Source organism: Lontra canadensis, unplaced genomic scaffold (assembly GCF_010015895.1).
Source record: "Lontra canadensis isolate GAN:19392208 unplaced genomic scaffold, GSC_riverotter_1.0 scaffold159, whole genome shotgun sequence".
Lineage (NCBI taxonomy): Eukaryota > Metazoa > Chordata > Mammalia > Carnivora > Mustelidae > Lontra > Lontra canadensis.
Window position 1 is genome coordinate 522,827 of NW_022631153.1, and position 25,405 is coordinate 548,231.

A 25,405-nucleotide genomic window follows, 5' to 3' on the forward strand; every position below is an offset into this window, starting at 1 on the left:
GACCAGTACCCTTGGGGCAAATAATACATTATATGTTGATTAAAAAAAAGAACTAGCAGAAAATATAATTCTGTGAGTTTTCTGTTTGGTTATTAGATTTCAGTTTTTTTCTTAAGTTGTATATCCTATTAAAATTATAGTCTTCTTTAACCTGAAAAGTCTATTTGATTTCGGATCTTGGGTTTCTAATACCTTTCTCTAGGTAAGAAAGGAGGAATCCTTGAAGAAATGGACTCTAGAACTAGGGCAGGAATTAAGAGTGTGTGTGTGGAGGGGGTGAAATAGATTAAGGGGATTAAGAGGTAGAAACTTTCAGTTATAAAATAAATAAGTCTCAGAGATGAAAAGTATGGCACAGGGAATATAGTCAATAGTATTATAATAACGTATGGTGACAGCACTTACCATGGTGAGCATGGAGTAATGTATAGAATTGTTGAATCAATATGTTGTACATTTGAAACTAATATAACATTGTATCTTAATTATGCTTAAATAAAAAGTAAAAATTAAAATTAAAAAAGATGAGCCAGAGCATCTTATAATAATGACAAGTGAGGTAGTGCTCTAAAGTAAATAAAATAGAGTACTTTCTCGACCTACGATGGAGTTACATCCTGATGAACCCATTGTAAGTTGAAAATATAGTAAGTTAAAAATGCATTTAGTACATCTAACCCATTGAGCATGATAGCTTAGCCTAGCTGATCTCAAACATATTCAGAAAACTTACATCAGCCTACATCTAGGCAAAATCTTTAATACAATGCCGATTTTATAGTAAATTATTGAATTTATTGAATACTGTACTGAAAGTGAAGAACAGTGGTTGTATGGAGACAAAATGGTTGTTAAGTGTCTTTGTTGTTTACCCTTGTGATCACGTGGCTGGCAGGAGCTGTGGCTTGCTGCCACCGCTCCACATCATGAGAGAGGATCATACCGAATATCACTTTCCTGGGAGGAGATACAAATTGAAAATTTGAAGTATGGTTTCTAATGCATATATATCGCTCTCACACCATTGTGAGGTAAAAAAAAATCACTGAACCTCTGTAAGTTTGGACCATCGGTAGGTTGTTGGTGGCATATCAGAAGGACACAGGAGCCAACTGGAGACTCCCAATGACCAAAGCTAGAACAATCTGAGCAAAAAAATAAATAAAATAGTATTGGATTATAACCCAAAGTATAAAATATCTCTGAGTCTATTGATATAAGTAAATGAATAAATGAATGAATAAACGGGGAGCAAAATCTCTTATAGAAGAATTTCAAATAATGTAGATACTCTGCCTTCAAGAGAGACAAGAATAAAAAACCCCACTACTTCAAAGTAGGCTGCGTGTGGTGAATTTCTTTCAAAAAGTATAGGATGGAAAAGGGAAAAACACGAGGAACTTTAGAGTGGAAGAACCTGACAAACACTGCCTCAGCCAGGTAACTGAGGTTCAGTCGGCACTGATAGATGTTGTTAGCATATCCCCTTGAGAGGTTGTGGTAAGAATGGTGCTTTCCCTCTGTGGTCTTCATCTCCCTGACAACTAATCTCAAACCCATCATGAGAAAAACATCAGACAAATTTTAATAGAGAAGCATCTTATAAAATAGCTGACCAGAATACTCAAAACTGTCAAGGTCAACAAAAACAAGGACTATCTCTGAAACTGTCACAGTCAGGAGGAACTTAAGGAGATAGGACAAATAAATGTACTGTGGCATACTGGGTGGAATCCTGGAAGAGAAAAAGATATTCAGTAAAAACTAAAGAAAACTGGGGCGCCTGGGTGGCTCAGTGGGTTAAGCCGCTGCCTTCGGCTCAGGTCATGATCCCAGGGTCCTGGGATCGAGCCCCGCGCCGGGCTCTCTGCACAGCAGGGAGCCTGCTTCCCTTCCTCTCTCTGCCTGCCTCTCTGCCTGCTTGTGATCTCTGCCTGTCAAATAAATAAATAAATAAATAATCTTTAAAAAAAAAAAACTAAAGAAATCTGAATAAACTATGGACTTTAGTTAATAATAACGTATCAGTATTTATTTACTAATTGTGTTAAACATACCATAATGTACTAATATTTGATGTTTAGTAATGTGGGCAATTTGTTGAGAAGATATATGGAGACCATGTAATATTTGCTCAAATTTTCCATAAATCTAAAGTGTTTTAAAGTTGATAAAACTATTTAAACAAAACAAAACAGAAGGGGACTACCATAATCTGCACTGTGACAATCTGTAGGTTGGTGATAGGTCTAGGACGTTATCTTTCCACCCCAGGAATCTTCCATTCCTTCAGATCTCTACAGATGTCATCTTTCTTCAAATCCATGACATACCTTTGCATTGAAGTATTCTGGGGGAAAGGTCTGTATATTTGGTACATCCCAAGGTAAAATTAGATATTTGGACATCCATGTTATACGAGTAATAATTCTACCAACCTGTATTTGGTATTCTGGACCTGATGCCATGTGTTTATATACTAATAAAAGCATTAAACATCTGAGGAATCTTTCAGTTCTGTTACTCATTTTTTTTTAAGATTTTATTTATTTATTTGACACAGAGAGAGAAGTCACAAGTAGGCAGAGAGGCAGGCAGAGAGAGAGAGGAGGAAGCAGGCTCCCCGCTGAGCAGAGAGCCAGACGACGCGACAACGCGGGGCTCCATCCCAGGACCCTGAGATAATGACCTGAACTGAAGGCAGAGGCTTTAACCCACTGAGCCACCCAGGCGCCCCACTGTTACTCATTTTTTAAAACTGAGATTTAAGGTAGCAAGCAAGTGAAAAGCAACTGATGGAAAGAATGCACTATGCCTTTGTAAATGTGACCTTCATTTATTTGTTATTTGTATTCATTTGAGAAAGGACTGGTTGAAGTCTAATTTTGAAACACTATGAAATTAATTAGTAGGAAAGAAAATGTGGATTTATAATGGGAGGAATATTTAATGTGGAGAATACCTTTTTCAGTTACTTTAGAAACTCTTAAAGACTTAACTATAACCTACCTACTAGTTTAATGCCAGTAAATTTGATACACTAATTTAGAATAATTTGTATTATGTAAATTTATACTTAGAGAAAATTTTTTACTTTCTTTCCCTTAATGGGTCTGAAATTTTACAGTATATTTAACTAAGTGTCATGCATATGGAAGTATTATGGTAACTTAGAAGTGATCTACATTTGAAAACTGGAGATTCATTTTTCTTTTTAAAATAACCTCAATAGAATTGTCAACCTCTAAACAAAGATTTTTAATTTTTATTTCTCCAAAGAGAAAGATTTAGGCTCAAACATCATGACCTCATTTTCAACAAATTGTCTTTCTTTCCTTTACTGACATAATTAGATCACTTTTTTAAGACTTAAAAGGTGAACTATATCATACATATAAAAAAATATAATGCACAATTTAAAGAATAATAAAATGAAAATACCTAAAGTCACTCAAGTATTATAGAAAACATTATTTATATTTTTGGTATTACCTATGTACTTTCATATTGCATTTCCCTGCATTTCTCTAGAAGTAACTACTCTCCTGAAGTTTTGTGTTAATCAATGTCTTGTTTTTCTTTATAATTTTCTTATATATGTGTGTGTTTGTATGTGTGTGTATTCCCATAGTGTATATCTTTCTGGTTTTAAAATTTTATGTAAATGGACTCCTTCTATATATTTTCTATAAAGTGATCTGTTGTTCAACAATATGTTGAGATTCTCTGTTACAAATAACTGTAGTTTGGGGCGCCTGGGTGGCTCAGTTGTTAAGCATCTGCCTTCGGCTCAGGTTGGGATCCCAGTTCTGGGATCGAGCCCTGCGTCAGGCTCCCTGTGGGGAGCCTGCTTCTCCCTCTCCCACTCCCTCTGCTGTGTTCCCTCTCTCCCTGTGTCTCTGTCAAATCAATAAATAAAATCTTCAAAAAAAATAACAACAACAAATAGCTGTACTTCATTAATTGTTCCGTGTAATATAGGATTCAATTATGCGGATATATCATACTCCAATTTATTTAGCCATTATCCTTTTGATGGACATTTGGGCTGTGTTTAATTTTTTACATTTCAAACATCAATGCTGTAAATATCCTTGTACGTGTCTCCTGGAAGACATTTATACTTTTTTATACAGACTTCTAAAGCATTTTTTTTGTGATTGGTGTGTGTGTGTGTGTGTGTGTGTGCATGTGTGTAGCACAAACCAATTTGATTTTTCTCAAATACGTGTTTTTTAATTGGGTAGGCCAGATTGGCAGTTTAAGAAGTAAAATGTATGATTAGTTCTTTTGAGTGCTAGAGAATTCATGTAATGATTATCCCTAAGTTAAAATTAATTTACATGAGAAAATATGTTTGATGGGCTTGTTTTTATTTTTATTCCTGATAATATCCAGTTGAAAAATTTACCCATTGAGCCAAATTTGTTTATTTTGCTATTTCATTTATTAATATAACTCATATTGGGGTAGAACTCTACAGTTTATAAGACAATTTTACATACTCTATTCTGCTTGAGTTTCACAGACATCTGTGGAAGTATTATTAAGTATTAAGGTATTATTAATTACTCCCTTTTTCTAGATGCATCAGTTAAGGCTCCACCAGATTAACAGACTTGCCCCGATTCCAACTCCATTACCACTCTGAATCTATATGATAGAAATCATTAATATTTTGTGTATACCTTTTTGTAGGTATAGTACACCAATGTGCTATTTCTTGAGAACACTGACTGAAACTTAATTTTTTTCCACAGTTCCATCTCTCTTATGCAGAGAAAGAATTGTTGGAGAGAGAGCCAAGAGGAGAAGCCCATCAGGAAGTTCTTAGGCGAGCCGCTAAAGATCTTCCCATCTATACCAGGACCATGTCTGGAGGTACACCAGAATGAGTGCTTTGGCACCATTGTTGTGGTGACTGTCAGCGTATTTATATGCTTGCAACTGTCAAACCCTCATTGAAAATCATTGGGTTCTGTCTTGGGTGGTTATTAATTCTTTCCTACACAATTCCATAAAACAGGCTTACGAATAACAGTGTGGCACGGAGATCTCAACCATATCCACACTGACATTTACTCTCTTGTGGCTTCTCTAGTCACTTACTTGGGACTCAGAGGAGATGTTAGAATTGCTGAAATCTTGATTTGTACTTGTATTTATTTTTAAAGTTTTATGATAGATCTTCCTATTCTTTTTTAATGGAAGGGAGCAGTATCTATAATGAATATAACATTGGCAATTTTACATAAATTTAAAGCAGTCATTGTATAATGTGTATAAAACTTAAGGAAGTAATATAACTTATCTTTAGAAGGTAAGGTAATTTTCATTTCTCCCCTCTGCTTTTTTTTTTTTAATGTAATTCAGATAATAAATCCCTTTTACCTGGGTCAGGATTTTTTTAGGTAGTGTATCAGCTATCTAATTAAAGAATTGTCTTTAAAATGGACACACACAGACTACTGATATTTGTCCACCAAGGCTAACCCAGAAATTTGGTAACTTTAGGCCTGTGCCACCCACTTTGGTAACACATTTTAAGCGGCTGTTGAGCACTTAAAATGTCGCCACTCCAAATTGCGTTGTGCCATACGTATAAAATACACAACTGGTTTCAAAGATCTAGCATGAAAAAAAGAATGTAAAATATCTCATTAATATTCTTGTATTTCTTGTTTCTTAACTCACTTGAGGATCATAATTGAATCTAAGTTAAAGTCTCACAGTTTCTTCCTGTTTGTTTTCCCTGCTTCTCAATGGGCAAGTGGCAATTCCCTGATTTAATTTTCATGCCACCAGTTCCATCCCACAAAGACAGAGCTGTGCTTATACACGTTTATGTATGTTTACCCTATATAAGCCTAGGCAAATATTGAGGAGATTTAAGCCCCTTAAAAATAAATTCCTGCACAGGTTTCCAAAACTACTTAATGACCATGACAGCATCAGGTATGAAAAACTAGTCTCTGTATTCATTCTGAGTTCAGGGCTCTTCTACTGTCTCCCTTGACACACTGGATTTGGAGAAAGGGAGGAAGCATAAGTCACACCATAACTAAGTATTCATTTCCATTAATAATAACTACACTTTGGATTTAAAAGTCACCCTTCATGTAGTTTACGTAATGTTAAGACTGTCAGTCTCTTGTTCCTCTTAGGTATTGGATCCCTATCTCCTGAGATGAATTTAGGGTTCTCAAGATTTGAGACAGTGTGGCATATAATCTGGGTCTCGTAATATAATCTGTGTTTATATCTTTAGTGCAAACATTCCAGACGCCTGCAAATTCAATGTTAACTGACCAGAGTCACTGACTAAATTAAAGCAGACACAAAGGGTAATAAATAGATTATGTTGGTCTGATTGATCCCCCTATGGACTGTGTAGAGTACAGAGGTAAACACAAGGCAGTGACCACAACCCCACCAAGGCAGGACTGTGAGAGAGGTGCTTCCCGCCTCCCGCCCAGCCAAGACCCTTGGGTTCTTTGGAAAACTGCCTTCCTCACCCTGAGAAATTCTGTGGACCAAAGCAACTGAACAGTTCAGGTGATGTGCATGTGCACTATATTTTATAGAGAGAACTGAACAAAGTGGATGGTAATATAACTTAAGATTTTACGATCCATTCTAAGTAGGAAGTACAGTACTTCCTCCAAACCCCAGAGAGAAGAATGTCAGCTCCCTAGATTAAGGTGGTACTGCCCTACAGGGGAAAATTCATATACACACCTGAGCTTGGGGCATAGTAAAGCAGGGTATTAACAAGTCTGCTCATCTTGCCTGTTTGTCCCGAACTTTCTTCTGATCCAGCCATCTTCTGCTTTCTTACAGGGATCGCCAAACTTTATCATATTGTTTTGCATGCATTTTTGTTCTTATTAATTTTTAGCTCTGTGTTGGCCTTGATCTTTTTGTACAATTTTTTTTTTTTTTTGGATTTTGACTAATAGGTAACAGGTAATAGGTGATGGAGCCTATCATTTTGCACACAGAAATTGATGTTTTCTTTTCAACATTACCCAAAAGGTTTTAAATTACATAAGTAATATTTGAATAAACACTGAAAAAATTAAAACAAGGCAGTTAAAATTCGCCTTGACTATTCGGAGCTTTTAAATGATAAACAGGTGGTTCATTTTAAATTACAGCGGGATAATTTTAGTCGAATATGATAGGGCACATGGAAAATTTTTTAGTTTTTATTTTATTCATCTGGTGCTCATCATGACAAGTGCCCTCCTTAATCCTTATCACCTATTACCCACCCCACCCCCACCTTTCTCTGGTAACCATCAGTTTGTTTTCTATAGTTAAGAGTCTGTTTCTTGGTTTGTTTCTTTCTCTTTTTTCCTTTTTGCCTTTATCCATTTGTTTTGTTTCTTAAATTCCACATATGAGTGAAATCATATGGTATTTGTCTTTCTCTGACTTATTTAACTTAGCATAATATACTCTAGCTCCATCCATGTCTTTGCAAATGGCAAGATTTCATTCTTTTTTATTGCTGAGTAATATTCCATTGTGTATATATGTGTAGCACAATGTATTTATCCATTCATCAGTCGATGGGCATGTGCACTGCTTCTGTATCTTGGTTATTGCAAATAATGGTCCTGTAAACATAGGGTGCATGTATCCCTTTGAATTAGTGTTTTCGTATTCTTTAGAGTATATATCCAGTAGTGCGATTGCTGGATGGTAGAGTAATTCTATTTTTAACTTTTTATGAGGAACAGTTCTGTTTTTCACAGTGGCTGCACCAGTTTGCATTCCCACCCACAGTGCACAATGGTTCCCCTTTCTCCACATTCTCACTAACACCTGTTGTTTCTGTTGTCTATGTTAGTCATTCTGACAGGTGTGTGAGGTAAAGTCTCATTGTGGTTTTAATTTGCATTTCCCTGATAGTAAGTGATGAGGAGCATCCTTTGATGTGTTTGTTGGCTTTCTGGATGTCTTCTTTGGAGAAATTTCTGTTCATATTTTTTGCCCATTTTTTAATTGGATTATTTGTATTTTGGGTGTTGATTTATAGAAGTTCTTTATGTATCTTGGATACTAAACCTTTATCAGATATGTCATTTACAAATATCTTCCTCCATACTGTAGGTTGCCCTACTGTTGATTATTTCTTTCACTGTGCAGAAGCTTTTATTTTGATGTAGTCCAATAGTTTATTTTTGCTTTTGTTCCCCTTGCCTCAGGGACCTATCTAAAAAAAAGCTGCTATGGTCGATATCAGAGAAATTACTGCCTGTGGTCTCTTTTATCATTTTTATGGTTTCCTGCCTTATATTTAGGTCTTTAATCCATTTTGAGTTTATTTTTGTGTATGATAGAAGAAAAGAGTCCAGTTTCTTTCTTTTGCTTGTTGCTGTCCAGTTTTCCCAGCACCATTTGTTGAACAGACTGTCTTTTCCCCATTTCATATTCTTGCCTTCTTTGTCATACATTAGTTGATGATATAATTGTGGGTTTATTTCTGGGTTTTCTATTCTTCTCCATTGATCTATTTGTCTATTTTTGTGCCAGTACCGTACTATTTTGATTACTACAGCTTTGCAATATAACAAGAAGTGTGGTGCTGTAATGCCTCCAGCTTTGCTTTTCTTTTCCAAGATTGGTTTGGCTATTCACATATTTTGTAGTTCCATACAAATTTTAGGATTGTTTGTTCTAGTTCTGTGAAATATGCTGTTTTTATTTTGATAGGAATTGCATCAAATATGTAGATTACTTTGGGGAGTATAGACATTTCAACACTGTTCTTCTAACCCATGAGCATGGATGTCTTTCTATTTCTTCATGTCATCAGTTTCTCTCAGCAGTGTTTTAATACTTTTCAGAATACAGGTGTTTCACTTCTTTGGTTAGGTTTTTTCTTAGTTATCTTATTATTTTTGGTGCAATTGTAAATGGAATTGTGGGGATTGTTTTGTTTTGTTTTGTTTTTACTAAGAGACTAAATTTCTGTTTATGAAAGACTATAAACAAAAAGTTTCTTTCTACTGTGTTTTGATTTCCTGTGAGTTATTACCCACTTTGATTTGAGAAGGTTTTTTTTTGTTTTTGTTGTTGTTGTTGTTTTGTTTTTACCCCAGTGTGCTTTATTTTTTTTTTTATAAATTTAACCAATTTTTAAAAAGACTTTATTTATTTATTTGACAGAGAGAGAGATCACAAGTAGGCAGAGAGGCAGGCAGAGAGAGAGAGGGAAGCAGGCTCCCTGCTGAGCAGAGAGCCTGATGCGGGGCTCAATCCCAGGACCCTAAGATCATGACCTGAGCTGAAGGCAGATGCTTAACCCAATGAGCCACCCAGGCGCCCCAACCCCAGTGTGCTCTAACGTAGAGATAATCACCATCTGGAGAGAATCTAGCATTGCCTACCAAACTCACCACTTAAAGTGCAACCATAAAGCAATATATAGTAGTTTTCAAAGACTTGGTATAAAAAATGTAAAACATGTGATTAATGTTTGTGTATTAATTACATGTTGAAGTAATATTTTTGATATATTAGTTCAAATATTATGTTTTTTAAAAATTAATTTCCCTGTTTCTTTTTATTTTTTTAATATAGCTCCTAGAGAATCTAAACATACACATGTGGCTCACATTCTATTTCTTCTGGATAATACTGCCTTACACTTCAATGCTTCACATGAGCCAATGGTACCATGTAGCTTTCCCTGGAATGTAGCTGCGAGACGTCTTCATTCAGGATATGACTCAGCCATGCCATTAGTTTCTGTAGTTCCTAAAAAAGGAGAGTTGTAAGGGGGATGATTGAGAACTTATTTGAATATTGAAAACAATTCCATATAGGTCTTGTTGTCTGAAAAAAGCTCATCCTAATCTTAGTTGATAGCAACTGTTGCCTTTTTCAGAGAACATGATATTAGCTACTATAACAGTGGAAATTACTTGTTGCAAGTACTTTTTCCAAATTTTAAATTCATTACTTGGGTTTTTGCTGATCCCGTGGTGTACCTAATTACCGTTCTCCTATAATTTTGGTAGGTTGCTTGCATCTTGTAAGATGTCTGTGTAATGAAATAACATCTCCAAATCAGACATCTGTAATTGCCTTTGATATCTGTGTTAGAGAAGAAAGGATCAGGACTTCCATTACAAGAATTAAAATATAGTGTTGGAAATAACTTTTTCTAATACTCCTTTTTTTTTTTTTAAGATTTTATTTATTTATTTGACAGAGAGAGAGAGATCACAAGCAGGCGGAGAGACAAGCAGAGAGAGAGGAGGAAGCAGGCTCCCTGCTGAAAGAGACCCAGATGTGGGGCTCCATCCCAGGACCCTCAGACCATGATCTGAGCCAAAGGCAGAGGCTTAACCCATTGAGCTACCCAGGCACCCCCTAATACTCACTTTTAATCTTGTATCAGCCAACAGAATTTAAGCAACTTATAGAGTTTATTCACAATTCAAATTTCTAAACTGTGTTTCTCATAAAAGTGGTAAAATGTGGTTGTATCTTCAGATATTTTTCCTGGTAGGGTACAGGAAAGAAATTGATTTACCTGAGGGAGACATTCTGTTTGCTTTGATAGAAATGGACATATTTGCACCCTCTGTGAGCCTCACTATCATTACTGACAATTGGGAATGCCTTAGAAAAATTCCCCCCAAAGATTCTGTATTCCTGAGAAACTTTTTAGAAAACTGAGGCTGGGGGCATCTGGTTGGCTCAGTCAGAGCAGTGAGTGACTCTTGATCTCAGAGTCATGAGTTTGAGTCCCATGTTGGGTGTAGAGATTTAAAAAAGAAAGAAAGAGAGAGAGGTAGGAAAGAAGGAAGGAAGAAAGGAAGAAAAAAAGAAAACTAAGGCTGTAGGCAAGTCATTCTATTTTTATATTTACACAGTAGACTATCTCATTTTTATCAAATTCAAATTCACTTTGCTTTTTTAGAAGTTAAATTTGGAGAGCTGATAAAAGCCATTTAATTGTATATCCAATTCAGTGTTAAATCTAAGACTAAGTGGAGTTTTTTGTCCCTAGCAATCCGATATTGTGACAGATGTCAACTCATAAAACCAGACCGCTGCCATCACTGTTCCGTCTGTGATAAGTAAGAAAACCTTTCTTTTCCTTCCAACTCTCTACATGCTGGTGCTCTTTTTAGTTAATATTGTTTCTTTCCTCACTATTTTCCAGATTATTTCCTTTTTTCCCTTAATTGTGCTTCTGAGACCTTTATTTAGGACATAGAACTGGACAGTCCCTTGCATTGATATGAGGGGGGGTTAGGGCCACGGTCGCCTAATTGCCCCTTTTCCCCAGATTCACACTGACGCGAAGAAGTGTCTGAGTTTGGGCAGCTCAGACTTGGCTAATTCTGTTTACTAAATACTTCTGTGACTCTGTTTTTACCTTTATAAAGAGAGCTCATAAGACTTCACGATAATCAGATATTGTTAGGTACTTAATATACCACAAGGACTGTGCTACTTAGCTTAAAGATTGATGTTAAAGGTAAAGTTTTATCCAGACTTTCCGTAAGTCTGTTGGCATTTTGCACTTTCTTCAGTATAAGGTAGTTGTGTGTTAATATTGAATTGTTTTTTAGGAAATGAGTTTTCTTATTTCTATTTTGAAGCATGTAGATTTTGAAAATTCTATAATTATATGTCATAACTGACATTGACTATAGTGGTTATTTGACATGAGGATTTTTACTGTTATTTGTTTAATTTTTAGATAAGTAATTTTGCAATATTTTACTTGCCTCAACTCCTTCTAAGTAACTTTCATACTTCCTTTTTATACTTAACGGGATTCAAATTTTATGAGGTGTTAAGTTTTGTGTGTGTGTGTGTGTTTATTTTTTTAGATGTATTTTGAAGATGGACCATCATTGCCCGTGGTGAGTATGGCTCTATACTTAAACACGTTTCTGTCCCTTAAAACTTAATAAATTGAATCATTTATCTGTGTTAAGTCTTTTTATAAATGAAATCTTGCCTTAGCTGACCCAGAAAGTACTTTCAGATTTAGTTTCTAGTATTTGCTGAATTAGCTCAAAAGAGGTTTTATTTGGGAGAATTTCCATAGAATAATTTTAAAACCGGTAGACTAACAACATAGAAGTTAATTTGTCATATTTGCCTAGGACAAATGGCTTTCTTTGTATGCACATGCATAAACACAGAGATTCTGAAACACTTCCCAGAAATTATACCAAAATGTATTCATAAATTATACACAGTACTTCACTGGAAGTTTTGAATAACGAATTAATTCATCTTAAGCTTTAGCAATTTATTTTAAATAAAACTTAACATTGAGGATAGAATAGCAAATATACAAATACATATGTGTTTAAGCAAGCGTTTTCACTTGGAACTCATTAATATTTTAAAAGATAATTTTAGATCAGGCACCTTAACAGAGGATGATTTAAAAGCGCTAATCAACTAATGAAGGTTGATTTTTCTACCTTTGCCTGTAATTTCTCTTCTCCACGTGCACATATCAGTGACAACTACGCTCAGGTTGCCAGCCAGGTTGGATTTGGACGCTAGGTGTGATGACTCTACCAGCCTTGCCTTCTTTCATGGGTGGCCCTAGAGAAAAGCAGACATGCTGACAAATGAGTGCTAGGTGTAGGTGGAAACACAGGGAATAATTATGTTAGCTGCAGGAAATAATAGGTGCGTGTCAGATTTACCTTATTTTTTCTCTCTAGATACCTCTTCCTTTTCTCCTGCTGTATTTTCTTCTTTATTTCAGGCCAGTTAATTCCTGTCAGAGTAATTTTCTCCTCAAAGAAAGATCTCAATGAAAGCCTCGCTTGGTATTAATAGTCATTTGTAGCCATTCTTTTGCTTTATCTTTTGCTTTACTCATGCTTTCAATCATTCTGTTTTCTCTCACAGCAGGTAGCCACCCACCCCACCCCCAATATCTTCTATTAAAAGTTTCCTTAATCCTCCTTACATTCCTCTGTTGATGCAGACAGTTCCGCACCCCTAGGGGCTCCCTGACTCAGGCCCCACTGTTTCTTTCCTTCTCTGCCTGAGGGTTCTCTTTTCCACCTGAGGAGGCTGGGGCTCCTGGTAAACTGAGCAGCCTGGGGTGCCAGGGTGCGAATGCTTCCAGAGGCCACCCTCAACCAACAAGGGTCTGGCCAACAACACATGCCTTATGGGCTTTTCTCCCCTCTTTGTTTCAGATAAACCATATCCAGGTTCTTGTCTCACGGTCTGCTCTCGGGGGAACGCATGCAAAGACACCCTTCTTTTCTGAAGGAAAGTGGAAAAGAAATCAGGGCCATAGAGATGACTTCAATTTTTCTGACTTAAAGTCATAGCAGATGATGATGATAAGGAACTGAGAGGGGGTAACAACCAGTATTAATGCCAAACTTTACACCTCCCGTTAGCGTGACGTGCTCTTGCTAGCCTCACTAAAGCACAAAAATAAGAAATAATAAATCACTCTGATAGCAAACTTTTTACACCTGCCATTAATTTGCCTTTATAAGAGACTTACAGCATAATTTGACATCTTTCAGATTTTGACAGATCCTGTTGAATAAGCGAAGGGGAACAGATAGAAGGTTCTAGAGGTTTTAAAACCAGGTGTAGATTGTGTAATCATAGGCTCCCTGTTAGCACACTTGCTCTTTAGGGCAATGTGGGAGTTGTTGAATGAAATGACTACAGTACCTTTCAACTTGGTGTCATTGCTTCCCTGCCCTGGGGCGTCTCCTGCTGCAGCTGCCACCACAGCCTCTGTGTCGGCTCCCATGGGCCCTTGCAGAAGGCAGTAAGCCAGGTGGATAATGGAAGGGTTTGGTGCCAAGGGCCTCATGTTCACCTGGTGCCCACTGAGTGGAGCAGCCATTTTATTTATGTGTTTGAATTTTCAAGTTTAAACTTTAAGTTAAAAAAAAATTATGCGTAATATATACACATGGTTCTAAATTCAAAAACTAAAAAAGGGCAAGTGTTCTTTCTAGCCCCCCTGCTGCTGCTTCTCTTCCTCACAAGGAACATATTGCCAAATTCACGTGTACTTTTCAGATATAAGTGTGTACGTGTGTGTTACATGTTTTTCACACACACAAATATTTTACACATTTTTTAACACAAGTGGTTCTGTTGGGTCCATGGTCAAAGGAACGAGACTGATACAAAGCGAAGGTCAAGCAAAGCTTTATTTCGTGCCAAGCATCGAGAATCAAACTGACTGGCCAGGGCCATCTCTTACAAAGAGGTGAACTCTCTGCCTTACAGACTAGCTTTTAAGGGCAAAGGCCATGTGGTTGGGCCTGGCCACGCACAGGTGGCCAATGAGATTGTAACACACAGGGAAAGCTGCACAGTCCTGCTAGGTCACACGTAAGTGACCAGTTGAATCAATTGAATTACAATTTACCCTATAGTAGCTATTTGAACCAGCCTATCATCTTGGTCAGAATTGGCGCCCAAAAGGCACCCAAAGGGCAGGGCCCATACTCCTTGGTAGCTAGGGAGACAGTATGCGCCCCCACTGCTTGGATACCTCCACCTGGCCTGACCCACCCTTGTATTTGGGCTTTGTTACCTGGGACTGGTTTCGGGGACCTGCTTTTAAGTAAGTTCCCTGGGGGGAAGGGGGCCCAGGACAGTTTAAGTTTTACTGCGTAGACAACAAAATCACTGTTTAACTGGATGGAATCACTCTGGCTGTATAAGCCCTCACAGTTCCACTATGGACTGACTCTGTGTCTTTTTCTTTCCCCTCTTAATATATCCTGGAAAATTGTCCATATCAAGATATAAATAATCTTTTTCGTAGCCATTATGTCACTATAACAGTCTTTTATTAAAAGATCTTCAAGGTGTTCCCATTGGGGACACTCTGTTTCCCAAGTGACCTGTAACATTATACAGGTCTTGTGTGTAATTTTGAAGTTCACTATCTGTCAACTTTGAGTATTTTGAGTACTTGTCAGTGGCTCCATCGTATCTGCCGAGACCAGTTAAACTACCCATCTGGGAGCAGGGGACTGACCTCACGCTGGTGTTTTAACTGAAATGGAAATCCTGTAGTATTTGCTTTATTGGGTTTCTCTTCAGAGTTTTTCCTTTAATACAAAATTTTCATTCATTAATTAATTACACTAATGATATGTTTTGACATGTTCGCCAAAGATTAGATAACACTTACCAAATCCAATAATTTTAGCTTCACACTGAGTGCCTATAATGTGCTAAAAACTATATATGTGTGAAAAATTTGTAATTCTTATAAAAGTGACAGAAATTGTAGAAATTATTTGCCCCATTTTAAAGAGGAGAGGGAAGTAGAGCTCAGAAAAGCTAAAGAATGGCTTAACGTCACATGGCATGTTTTTTGGACTCCAAAGGCCACATTCTTTTCTTTTTTTTTTTCCTTTATGTGTTCTTTTTCCCATTTAGAATCAGAAAGCAATTGCCCTGAAACAGGGCCAGTTGCTGTTCGCACTGAATTTTTGAAAAATTTTTTAGAAGATTTCATTTATTTATTTGAGAGAGAGAGGAAGAAAGAGCATCAGGGGAGGAGGGGTGGAGGGAAGGGGAGAAGCAGGCTCCCCGCCCAGTAGGGAGCCCTAGAGCAGGGAGCCCTATCCAGGGCTGGATCCCAGGACCCTAGGACCATGATCTGAGCCAAAAGCAGACGCCCAACCTACTGAGCTGCCCAGGAGCCCCTATTTGCACTGAATTTTAGACAGCATATAAGGAGTATTTACCTTGAGCATGTTTTATTTCTCCATATAAAAGCATTCAAACTCAGAGTACATCTCTTCCTTTTCAAACGGAGTCTATAAAACAGTAGGGAGTTAAAACATTTCACCTGTATGAAGAGACATTTTCTTACTATATTTCTTAAAGTGTGAAGTACATATCAAACTCTAAGATACTTGGTTTTTATTGACTGACTTTATTTTCTGTTTCCCAAGTGACAGATAAGGTTACATTACACCATGCTCCTAGATAGACGTTAAAGTAAATTAGATGTCACGAAATCTATACTCAAAATCATTTTACTTTTTATAAACATGCTATGTGTCATCTCACACAAAAGCTCTTTCTTCCATTCCTGTAGAAAGAGAAACAATCTTTCTTATCCCTTATTTTCCTCCAGTCCATAAAAGTCATTGTCGTCAGCCCTCTCGCCCAGTTAGTATGGCTCCCCATCTTCTGTCTATGCATTCTCTCCTCTGGAAACCAACCCAAGCAAGCAAAGGGAATATCCTGTATCCTTTGGAGACAGAATGCATTTAGACGAGGCTTGTTTGGAATTATGTAGTTTAATTTCTTGCCATTATTTCATTCCGATGTCACAGAAGGCAACCTCAGTAACTGGTTTGCACTCACACTAGAATCGTCACTGTTTTCATATCACACGTACCTACAATTTTTGCCTTCTTTATGAGCTTATTTGCCATATAAAATGCCCTTACATTCCAAAGTTACTGGATCTAATCCTGGTCCCTTTACCTTATTTATTTATTTATTTATTTATTTATTTATTTGAGGTAGATGATGCAGGCACTTTTCTTTTTCCCCCAGATTTTCAGTTTATTCATAAGCCAGATAAATGTCTACCCTTTCAATTTTTTTAATTAAAAAAATTTTTTAGGGGCGCCTGGATGGCTCAGTCATTAAGCGTCTGCCTTTGGCTCAGGTCATGATCCCAGGGTCCTGGGATCTAGCCCTACATCGGTCTCCCTGCTTGGCGGGAATCTTGCTTCTTCCTCTCCCACTCCTTTGCTTGAGTTTCCTCTCTTGCTGTCTCTCTCTCTGTCAAATAAATAAATAAAATATTTAAAAAATTTTTTTTATTGTGGGCGCACTTACATGGCACTTACTCTCTCCACAAATTTTTTTAAATTGATGTATAATGTATTATTTGTTTCAGGGGCACAGGCAAATTTTTAAGTGCACACTATTGTTAACAATGGGCACAGTGTCATGCAGACTTCTGGAGCTCATTTATCTTGCATGGTTGAGTAAACATTTTTCATGTGTACATTGTTTCACTTTAAAAATCTAAAAAGAAGAATGTCTCAGTTTATTAGCAAAGTGAATAGAGACTGAGATTACCTTGCTAACATTAGAGTAAGACAAAGAAGTTTGAGAAGTATGTGTATGTTCTATGCAGTAGACGTATTACGCCAGTTACCACAATTACCTCAGCCGTGAAGACACCCGCCATTTCCACTTAGGTGTTGTGTCACGTGCACAAGCTCAGCCTGAAATTTCGTAGTCTTTATCAAAAGGCAAAAAAAATTTTTTTTTGATAGAAAAGTGGGACTGTAAAGTGTGTTATATTTGTATTTATGCCTTTTGATATGATAGTTTGAATTCTTACTCTCCCCTCTCCAAAATATAATAACTTTAGAGTGGGAACTGAGAATTACAGATCTCCCTGTTTAGAATCAAAGGATGTAGAGCCAGTTGTCTGGATTGTTTGTTTTGCGATAAGGAAAATGAAATCCCTATAGACTATTTTGCTTGATCAAGGCCACATGATTATTGAGTGCTAGATGCACATTATGACTCTCACTGTCTGGATCTCAATCCTATTTTTTTTCTTAACGTCCCCTGGATAATCTGGTTGCTTCAGTAGTATGCTGATGGGATTCAAGTAGTTTACAAAGATATTTCATCTAATTTGGGGAAATCTGGAAGATTTTAAATTACCCAGTCATAGTTAGAAATCATATCCAGGACACCTGGGTGGCTCAGTGGGTTAAGCCTCTGCCTTCAGCTCAGGTCATGATCTCAGCGTCCTGGGATCAAGCCCCACATCGGGTTCTCTGCTCGGTGGGGAGCCTGCTTCCTCCTCTTTCTCTGTCCCTGCCTCTCTGCGTACTTGTGATCTCTCTCTGTCAAATAAATAAATAAAATAAAATAAAATCATATCCAAAGGTAACAAAGAACTTAATAAATTTTTATCTGCCTGACTTCATTAGTTTTCTCACCAGCTCTGTGTTTTTAGGTATGTGCCTATTTACATAATTGGACATGAAATATAGTTATGTGGTTCATGGTCGATTAAAGCAGTATCACATATCAAATTTAAAAAGCTAAACACAAGTTCCTTTTTTAGTGAAATGGATTTTTTTAATGTTTGTATGTAAAAAGAAATGTTACGAGTCTTGCTTAAAGAAATGCCAATAAATTTTAAAGGAGAGGAAACCGAATACTGTGTTAAATATGAGCATATGCAGACTGTAGGTGAAAAGTGTACAACTCACTGAAAAGTTGTTTTTGTTTTGTTAACAGGGTGAACAATTGTGTTGGATTTTCAAATTATAAATTTTTCCTCCTTTTCTTGGCTTATTCTCTGCTCTACTGCCTTTTTATTGCTGCTACGGACTTGCAGTATTTTATCAAATTCTGGACAGTAAGTCAATACCTTGGTGATTTTTTTCTGCTATACAAAAATATATAATAGATTTTCAGTAATTGAGTTATTTCAGATACTTATTTTATAGACTAGAGTTCATTTAAATATGTAGTCAATCCTCACTGTTCACAGATTCTGTGTTTGTGAATTCTCTTACTTGCTGAAACACATTTGTAATCCCTAAATCAGTGCTCACAGAGCTTTTGTGATCCTTTGCAGACGTGCACAGTGTGGGAAAAACTTGACCCGCTCTTGCGCACGTTCCCAGCTGAGATCAAACAAGGCCACCACATACTGCCTTCTTGTTTGCTCTTCTTGGTCTCTCATTACTATAAACAAGTATGCTTTCAGTCTGTTTAGTGTCACATTTTTTGCATTTTTTGTACTTTTTGTTGGTGATTTTGCTATTTAAAATGGTCTCCATGCACAGCACTGAAGTGCTTCCTGGTGTTCCTGAGCAAAAGAAGACCGTAATGTACCTTATGGAGAAAATACATGAGTTAGGTAAGCTTCCTGCAGGCATGAGATACACTGCTTATTGGCTCTAAGTACTGAATCAACAATGTATATTAAAGAAGATGTCAATACAGTGTTTTTTTTTTTAGCAGAAGCACACGTAAGATAGGGTTGATATTGATTGGTTGTGACTGGAGGCTCATAGGAGCCTAAGCCTGTATTTTCCCTGGGGCGGTGGTTCCATATTTACAAATTCAGTGTTCATGGCACCTTTATAGAACATGGCCACTGTGAGTAATGAGAATTGACTATATTTGAAGTTTTCTTTTCAGTATTTAAAAAATGAAGTGTTTTCTTTTTGTGTATAAAGACTGTATTTTGGAACAATTATGTCTATAAAATCCTGAGTTTTTACTAGGTATTGCTTGGTTAGGCTTTGAGTAGTTCATTTGTTTTTTGGGATATATATTTTAAATGTAAGCAAAACAAAATTAAAATCAAGTATTATAAATATCCAAAGATACTCCTTGTGGACCCCAAACAATGGTAAAAAACAAACAAAACAAACAAACAAATAAACGGTTATCCCAGGTCAGGATTTCTTTATTGTTTTATTAAATTATCCTTTATTGTGGTAAGAACTTTCTAAATTCCTAGATAATTTAGGTCAGATTTGAACCACATTGAATACTAAAGATTTACTGAATGCCTTTCTGTGCCAGTTACCTTGCCAAGCCCTAGAAATATACAGGTATATGGACTTGCTGCTAGCGTTCAGGAATACCTCAGTGTCCAGCACGAGGAATGATCCCTAATGAAGGTCGGAAAGGATATTACCTCACTGCTTCTCATTCCTGGGGATGGTTTTAGTTCCAAACCATAAATATGTATGTAAAGGAATGACCAGTCCAGTTGTCACTCTGAGAATTCTGCTGTCAGAAGCTATGAGCGAGAGCTGGTGACCTGTGTCAGCAGAGAATATTGAAATAGTATGATCTTCCTATCAGAAGGGGACACCTGCTAGCAGCTCTGGTGCTTTACTAAGTGTCCATAGTGCAAGCCTGCCATTCTAGATTGGGTTCAGGTCTCCTTGGACAATACATACAATAAAACCGGTTTTGCTTTGAGAAAGCCTGTTCTGTTACCTGGATATTGTAAGGTTTGTTTTAGATCATTGTTATGCACTAGTGTTGATCTTTCCTGTGATGCTATTATTTAAAATAGCTTGAAGCATTATTGTGTATGTGTTGTTGTATGTGTTCTTGTAGTTGATGCTGTTGTTTGTAGTAATGTTAAAACATCAATAAGTATAGTAACTAATTGTGCCAATTAACCTTCATTTTCAGGTATTATAATAAAACTATTTAAACATTTGTAAAGCTATAGTGTGTTAACAAAACATCTTCAGGAAGTAAATTAAAAATTATATTTTATAGTTCCTTTTATCTTGCTTCCTAATGTTATAGTTTACACATGTACTACTATAATTTTTCTATGATTCAGTTATGAAAAACAAAATAAATATCCCAAATTTTAATATTTTTATATCTGTATTCATTAATAGTAAACATTTTTAATCTTACATCATACATTTTTCCTCAAAGTTTTAACATAAAGCCATGTATCTTTCTCCATATCTAAACTTCAAAAAAAAGTAGAGCAAAAAAAAATTCTTACTTACAAAGTAGGGAATATTTATCCCTTTGACAAAACATTTTATTTTCTTCCTTTCTTTATAGAATGGCCTACCCGATACTCAAGCCAAGTTCCATATTATGTTTTTATTCTTTGCTGCAGCTATGTTTTCTGTCAGCTTGTCCTCTCTGTTTGGCTATCATTGTTGGCTAGTCAGCAAAAATAAATCTACATTAGGTGAGTATTCAATTATTGTAGTTAACAGAACTTTAAAGACATAAATAGATACTCAGCAAAGTTGCCATATGATTAAATGCCAACCCGTCCTGATGTGGTAAATATCATTTTTATTTCACATACTGTTTTGTGGGGTGGCAACTTAGACACCTACAAATGCAGTTGTTCTGTATATTTATTGACTGTCCATTGTGTGTAAAGCATTGTGTATATACGGTGGTGAACAAGGGCAAAATAGTCTAGTGAGGGACACAAAAAAATCAATAACCAAATATAAAAGTAATTGCAAAATGCAGAGTGCTATCTGGGAAACAAATGGGATGCTGAGCTGTGAATCAAGGACTGGGGACTGTGGAAGGAAACCTAGTTAGAGTGGTCAGGAAGGAGCTCACCAAAACAAGAAGTATTAAACCTAAGAAGTCAGTCACGATAAAAACTGTAACATCTCTGGGGGGGAAAGAGTACGTTCAAAAGCCCTACAGAGATGGGATGCAGCTACAACAGTGTTCAGTGGAAATGTATACCTAGCTATAAATGATTCTGTTAAAAAAGAAGTAGGTCAAATCGATTTACTTTATAGCTTAAGGAAGTACAAAAAGAACAGCAAAGTAAATCTGAAGCCAGCAAATGGTAGGAAATAATAAAGATTAGAAAGGAGATAACAGAAATAGAGAATTTAAAAAGCAAAAGTTCATGGGGTGCCTGGGTTGGCGCAGTTGGTTAAGCATCAGACTCTTGGTTTGGGCTCAGGTCATGATCTCAGGGTCCTGGGATTCAGCCCAGAGTTGGAGTCAGGCTCCTTGCTCAGTGGGGAGCCTGCTTATCTCCCTCTCCCTCTGCCACTCCCTCTTCTCTCTCTCTCACACATAAATAATCTTAAAAAAAAAAAAACAAAAACAAAACCTGAACAGACTTGTAACAAGGAAGGAGATTGAATCAGTAATCAAAAATCTTCCAACAAAGAAAAGCCCAGGACCAGATGGCTTCACTGATGAGTTCTACAAAAAAAAAAAAAAAAAAAATTAACATAAAATTTTCTCAAACTCTGTCAGAGATTAGAAGAGAGGATAACATTTTGTAACTCATTCTATGAGGCCAGCATCGGTCTAATACCAAAACCAAAAAAAAGACACCCAAGACAACTGTAGACCCTTATCCCTTATGAGTATAGATACAAAAATCCTCAGTGCGATCCTGGCAAAGCAAATCTAACAGTTTATAAAAAGGATTATATACCATGACCAAATAGGATTTATTCCAGGAATGTAAATGTGTTTCAATATACAAAAATCCATTAACCACATTAACTGAATGAAGGAACATGTGATCAACTGATGCAGAGAAAGTATTTGACAAAATTCATCACCCTTTTAAGATAAAAACGCTTAACAAACTAGGGACACAAGGGAATTTCCTCCACACAAGGGACTTCCACAAGCCTTAAGTGATAAAATGCATTTCTGAGAAGCCTATAGTTCGTATCATACTCAGTGGCAAAAAACAAAAATCTTCCCCCAAGACCAGGAACAAAACAAGGACTGCCACTTTCACTAGTGCTGTTTAACACTGTACTAGAAAATCTAGTCTGGAAAATTGGTCAAGAAAAATTAATAAAGCCATCCAGATCGGAAAGGAAGAAATAAAACTATCTCTCTTTGCGTGTGACATCATCTTCTATATAAATAACCTTAAAGAGACAATAAAAACAGAGCCAATGAACAAAATCGGCAAAGTTGCCTAAGATCAATATGCAAGAGATCAGTTGTATTTCCATACACTAGCAAGGAACCATCCAAAGGAAATGAAAGAAACAATTCCATTTACAAAAGCATCCAACATAGTAAAATGCCTAGGCATAAATATAACTTAGGAGGTGTAACAGTAGGACACTGAAAACTACAAAGCTTGGCTGAGAGAAATTAAAGACCTAGGTAAATGATAAGACTTCCCATGTTCATATATTGGAAGACTTAATATTGATAAGATGGCAGTATGGCCCAAAGTGATGTAGACTCAGTGGGATCCTGATTACAGTATCAGTGGCCTTTCTTGCAGAAATGACAAAGATGATCTTCAAATTCATGTGAAATTGCTTGGTGCCCCAAATAGGCAAAGCAGTATCCACGAAAAAAATAAAGTCGTTTCTGATTTCAAAACTTACTACAAAGCTACAGGGATCAAAACAGTATTGTACTGGCACAAAGACAGATATAGACCAATGGAATAGAATGATAGAATGAAAAATCCAGAAATAAGCCATAAACCTTTGGCCAGTTGATTCTCCACAAGAGTACCACAAGACCATTCAATGGAGTATATAATAGTCTCTTTGACAAATGATGCTAAAACTGTAAAACTCTTAGAAGAAAACATAGGGATAAGCCCTCAGGACTTTAATATGACAATGAATTCTTAGATATAATACCAAAAGCATGAGTAACAAAAGAAAAAAAATAGATTGGACTCCCCTAAAATTTTAAAAACGTGTTCATCGAAGGATATTGTGGAAAAAGTAAAAAGACAACCTACAGAATGAGAATAATATTTTCAAATAATTTATCTGATAAGGATCCAGTATTCAGAATATAAAAAGAAATCATACAACTCAACAAGAAAAAGACAAACAGTCCAATTCAAAAATCAGCAAAGAATAGGAATTTATTTTTTTAAAGATTTATTTATTTTATTTATTTGAGAAAGATAGAAAGCGGGGAGTGACAGAAAGAGAAGGAGAGAGATTGTCAAGCAGACTGCCCCTGAGTGTGGAGCCCGACCTGGGGCTTGATCCAGTATCCTGAGATCACAACCTGAGCCAAAACCAAGAGTTGGACGCTCAACTGACTCAGCCACCCAGGTGCTCCTGCATAGACATTTAAATAGACATTTCTCCAGTGAAATATACAGTTGGCCAAAAACACATAAAAACCAGCTCAGCATCATTAATCATTAGGGCAGGATAATCAAAACCAGAGCTACCACTTCCCACCCAAATCAACAAAATAGAAAACAAGCGTAGCTGAGGACATGGGGAAATCGGAACCTTCACACTTGGCTGGTAGGAATATAAAATGATGAATCCACTGTCAACAACAGTGGCTGTTGCCCAAAAAGCTAAATATGAAATTATCATATGACCCAGCAGTTGCACTCCTTGATCTATTCCCCAAATAACTGAAAGCGGGGACTCCAAGAGATACTTATAAGTCAGTGTTCATAGCAGCACTCTTCACAATAGCCCAAAGGTGGAAACAATCCAAATGTCCATGAAAGATGAATGGACAAAAAAATGTGCTATTTTCTAGACAACGGAATATTATTCAGCCTAAGATGAAATGAGAGACTGATGCACACTACAACATTCATGAACTTCAAAAACACACTAAGTAGGAAGCTGATCTGAACAGGTTAATATGATATAGTTTCATTTATGTGAAATATCCAGATTAAATAAATCCATAGTGGTCATTTTCAGAGGATGAGAGGAAGGGGGACTAGGGGGAGACTGCTGAATGGATATGGAGATTTTTCTGGGGTGATGTGATTATTTTGGAACTTGGTAATTAATTGCACAGAATTGTGAATGTACTAAGTGCCACTGATTTGCTCACTAATAAAATGGTTAATTTTATATTCTGTGACTTTCACTGCAGTTTTTAAAAAGTAAGTCCTACAGGAGAAGAGCTAGAAATATTTGTAACACTACATGGCTAGAGTGTAGGAAGCTAAAGAGCAAAAAATATGCATTGACGTTTGAGAAGTAAGTAGGGACTAAGCTACGTAGTATCTTCTAGACTAAGATTAGGAGTTTGGGAATGCAACCAGGACTAATAAATCCTATGATCTGAGAGACACCATGATTATAGTAGTGAAGATTAATTATAGTATATTGTCAGTGAATGTTAATTTTTAACATTCAGGTGAAATCTTACTACAGCAAATACACTTCAGTATTTTCTAGACAAAGTATCTGATTTCAGATATGCAAACAATGACTCATGGAACACTACATCAGAGGCTAATGATGTAGTATGGTGACTAACATAACATTATAAAAATTATAATTAAAAAAATTATATGTTGGATAAATTATAGCTCATCAGAAGAAAATGAATTATTTCTAGAAGCATTTAACTTCTGAGAACTTCTAGATTTAACTTGTAACACTGAAAGGACTTCCTTTGGACGAGATGGTCCTATAATTATATTAAAAGCTATATAACCCAGGGTGACAAATGCTAAGGATCTTGCAAATGGTCGCATTTTTTGTAGTACCCTGACTCTGTTAGAATTTTCTTTTTTAAATAATTGATAAAAATATCATTATACTTCTATGTTTGTTCATGTTCCCCAAATGAAAGTTTAGACTTTGTCTCTCAGCATTATTTAAGAAGCATTTGTAGCATAATGTAAGGGACACTGATCACCTTGTTCATGTTCCACTCTGTCATTTATTTGCTGTGAGATCTTGGACACACCTCACAACCTCTCTGAACCTTGACTTCCACATGCAGAGTCGGTATAACCAGACACAGCATTTGCTTCTGCACTAGATCTTACTTCACATAAGCCAGTAAATTTTTGGCCAGCTGGAAAAAAATGTTGCTTGGAAGAGATAAACTTTAAATGAAATTGGAAAATGGAGTTTATTGACTGAAAAAAGGAATT

At 36.5% G+C, this 25,405-nt stretch overlaps 1 protein-coding gene across 3 annotated transcripts in view; it reads left to right on the forward strand.

Moving 5' to 3' along the window:
- ZDHHC2 (zinc finger DHHC-type palmitoyltransferase 2) overlaps positions 1–25,405 on the forward strand; it is a 73,296-nt gene that overhangs the window by 30,559 nt on the left and 17,332 nt on the right. For all 3 annotated transcript variants that reach the window (XR_004381185.1, XR_004381186.1, XM_032844954.1), the window contains exons 4-8: positions 4,761–4,881; positions 11,030–11,099; positions 11,862–11,894; positions 18,289–18,409; positions 20,608–20,740. Coding sequence is in view for 1 of the 3 variants with exons in the window: in XM_032844954.1 (XP_032700845.1) it covers positions 4,761–4,881; positions 11,030–11,099; positions 11,862–11,894; positions 18,289–18,409; positions 20,608–20,740 (478 nt within the window). In the remaining 2 variants the exon portion in view is untranslated. The remainder of the gene's footprint in view (positions 1–4,760; positions 4,882–11,029; positions 11,100–11,861; positions 11,895–18,288; positions 18,410–20,607; positions 20,741–25,405) is intronic.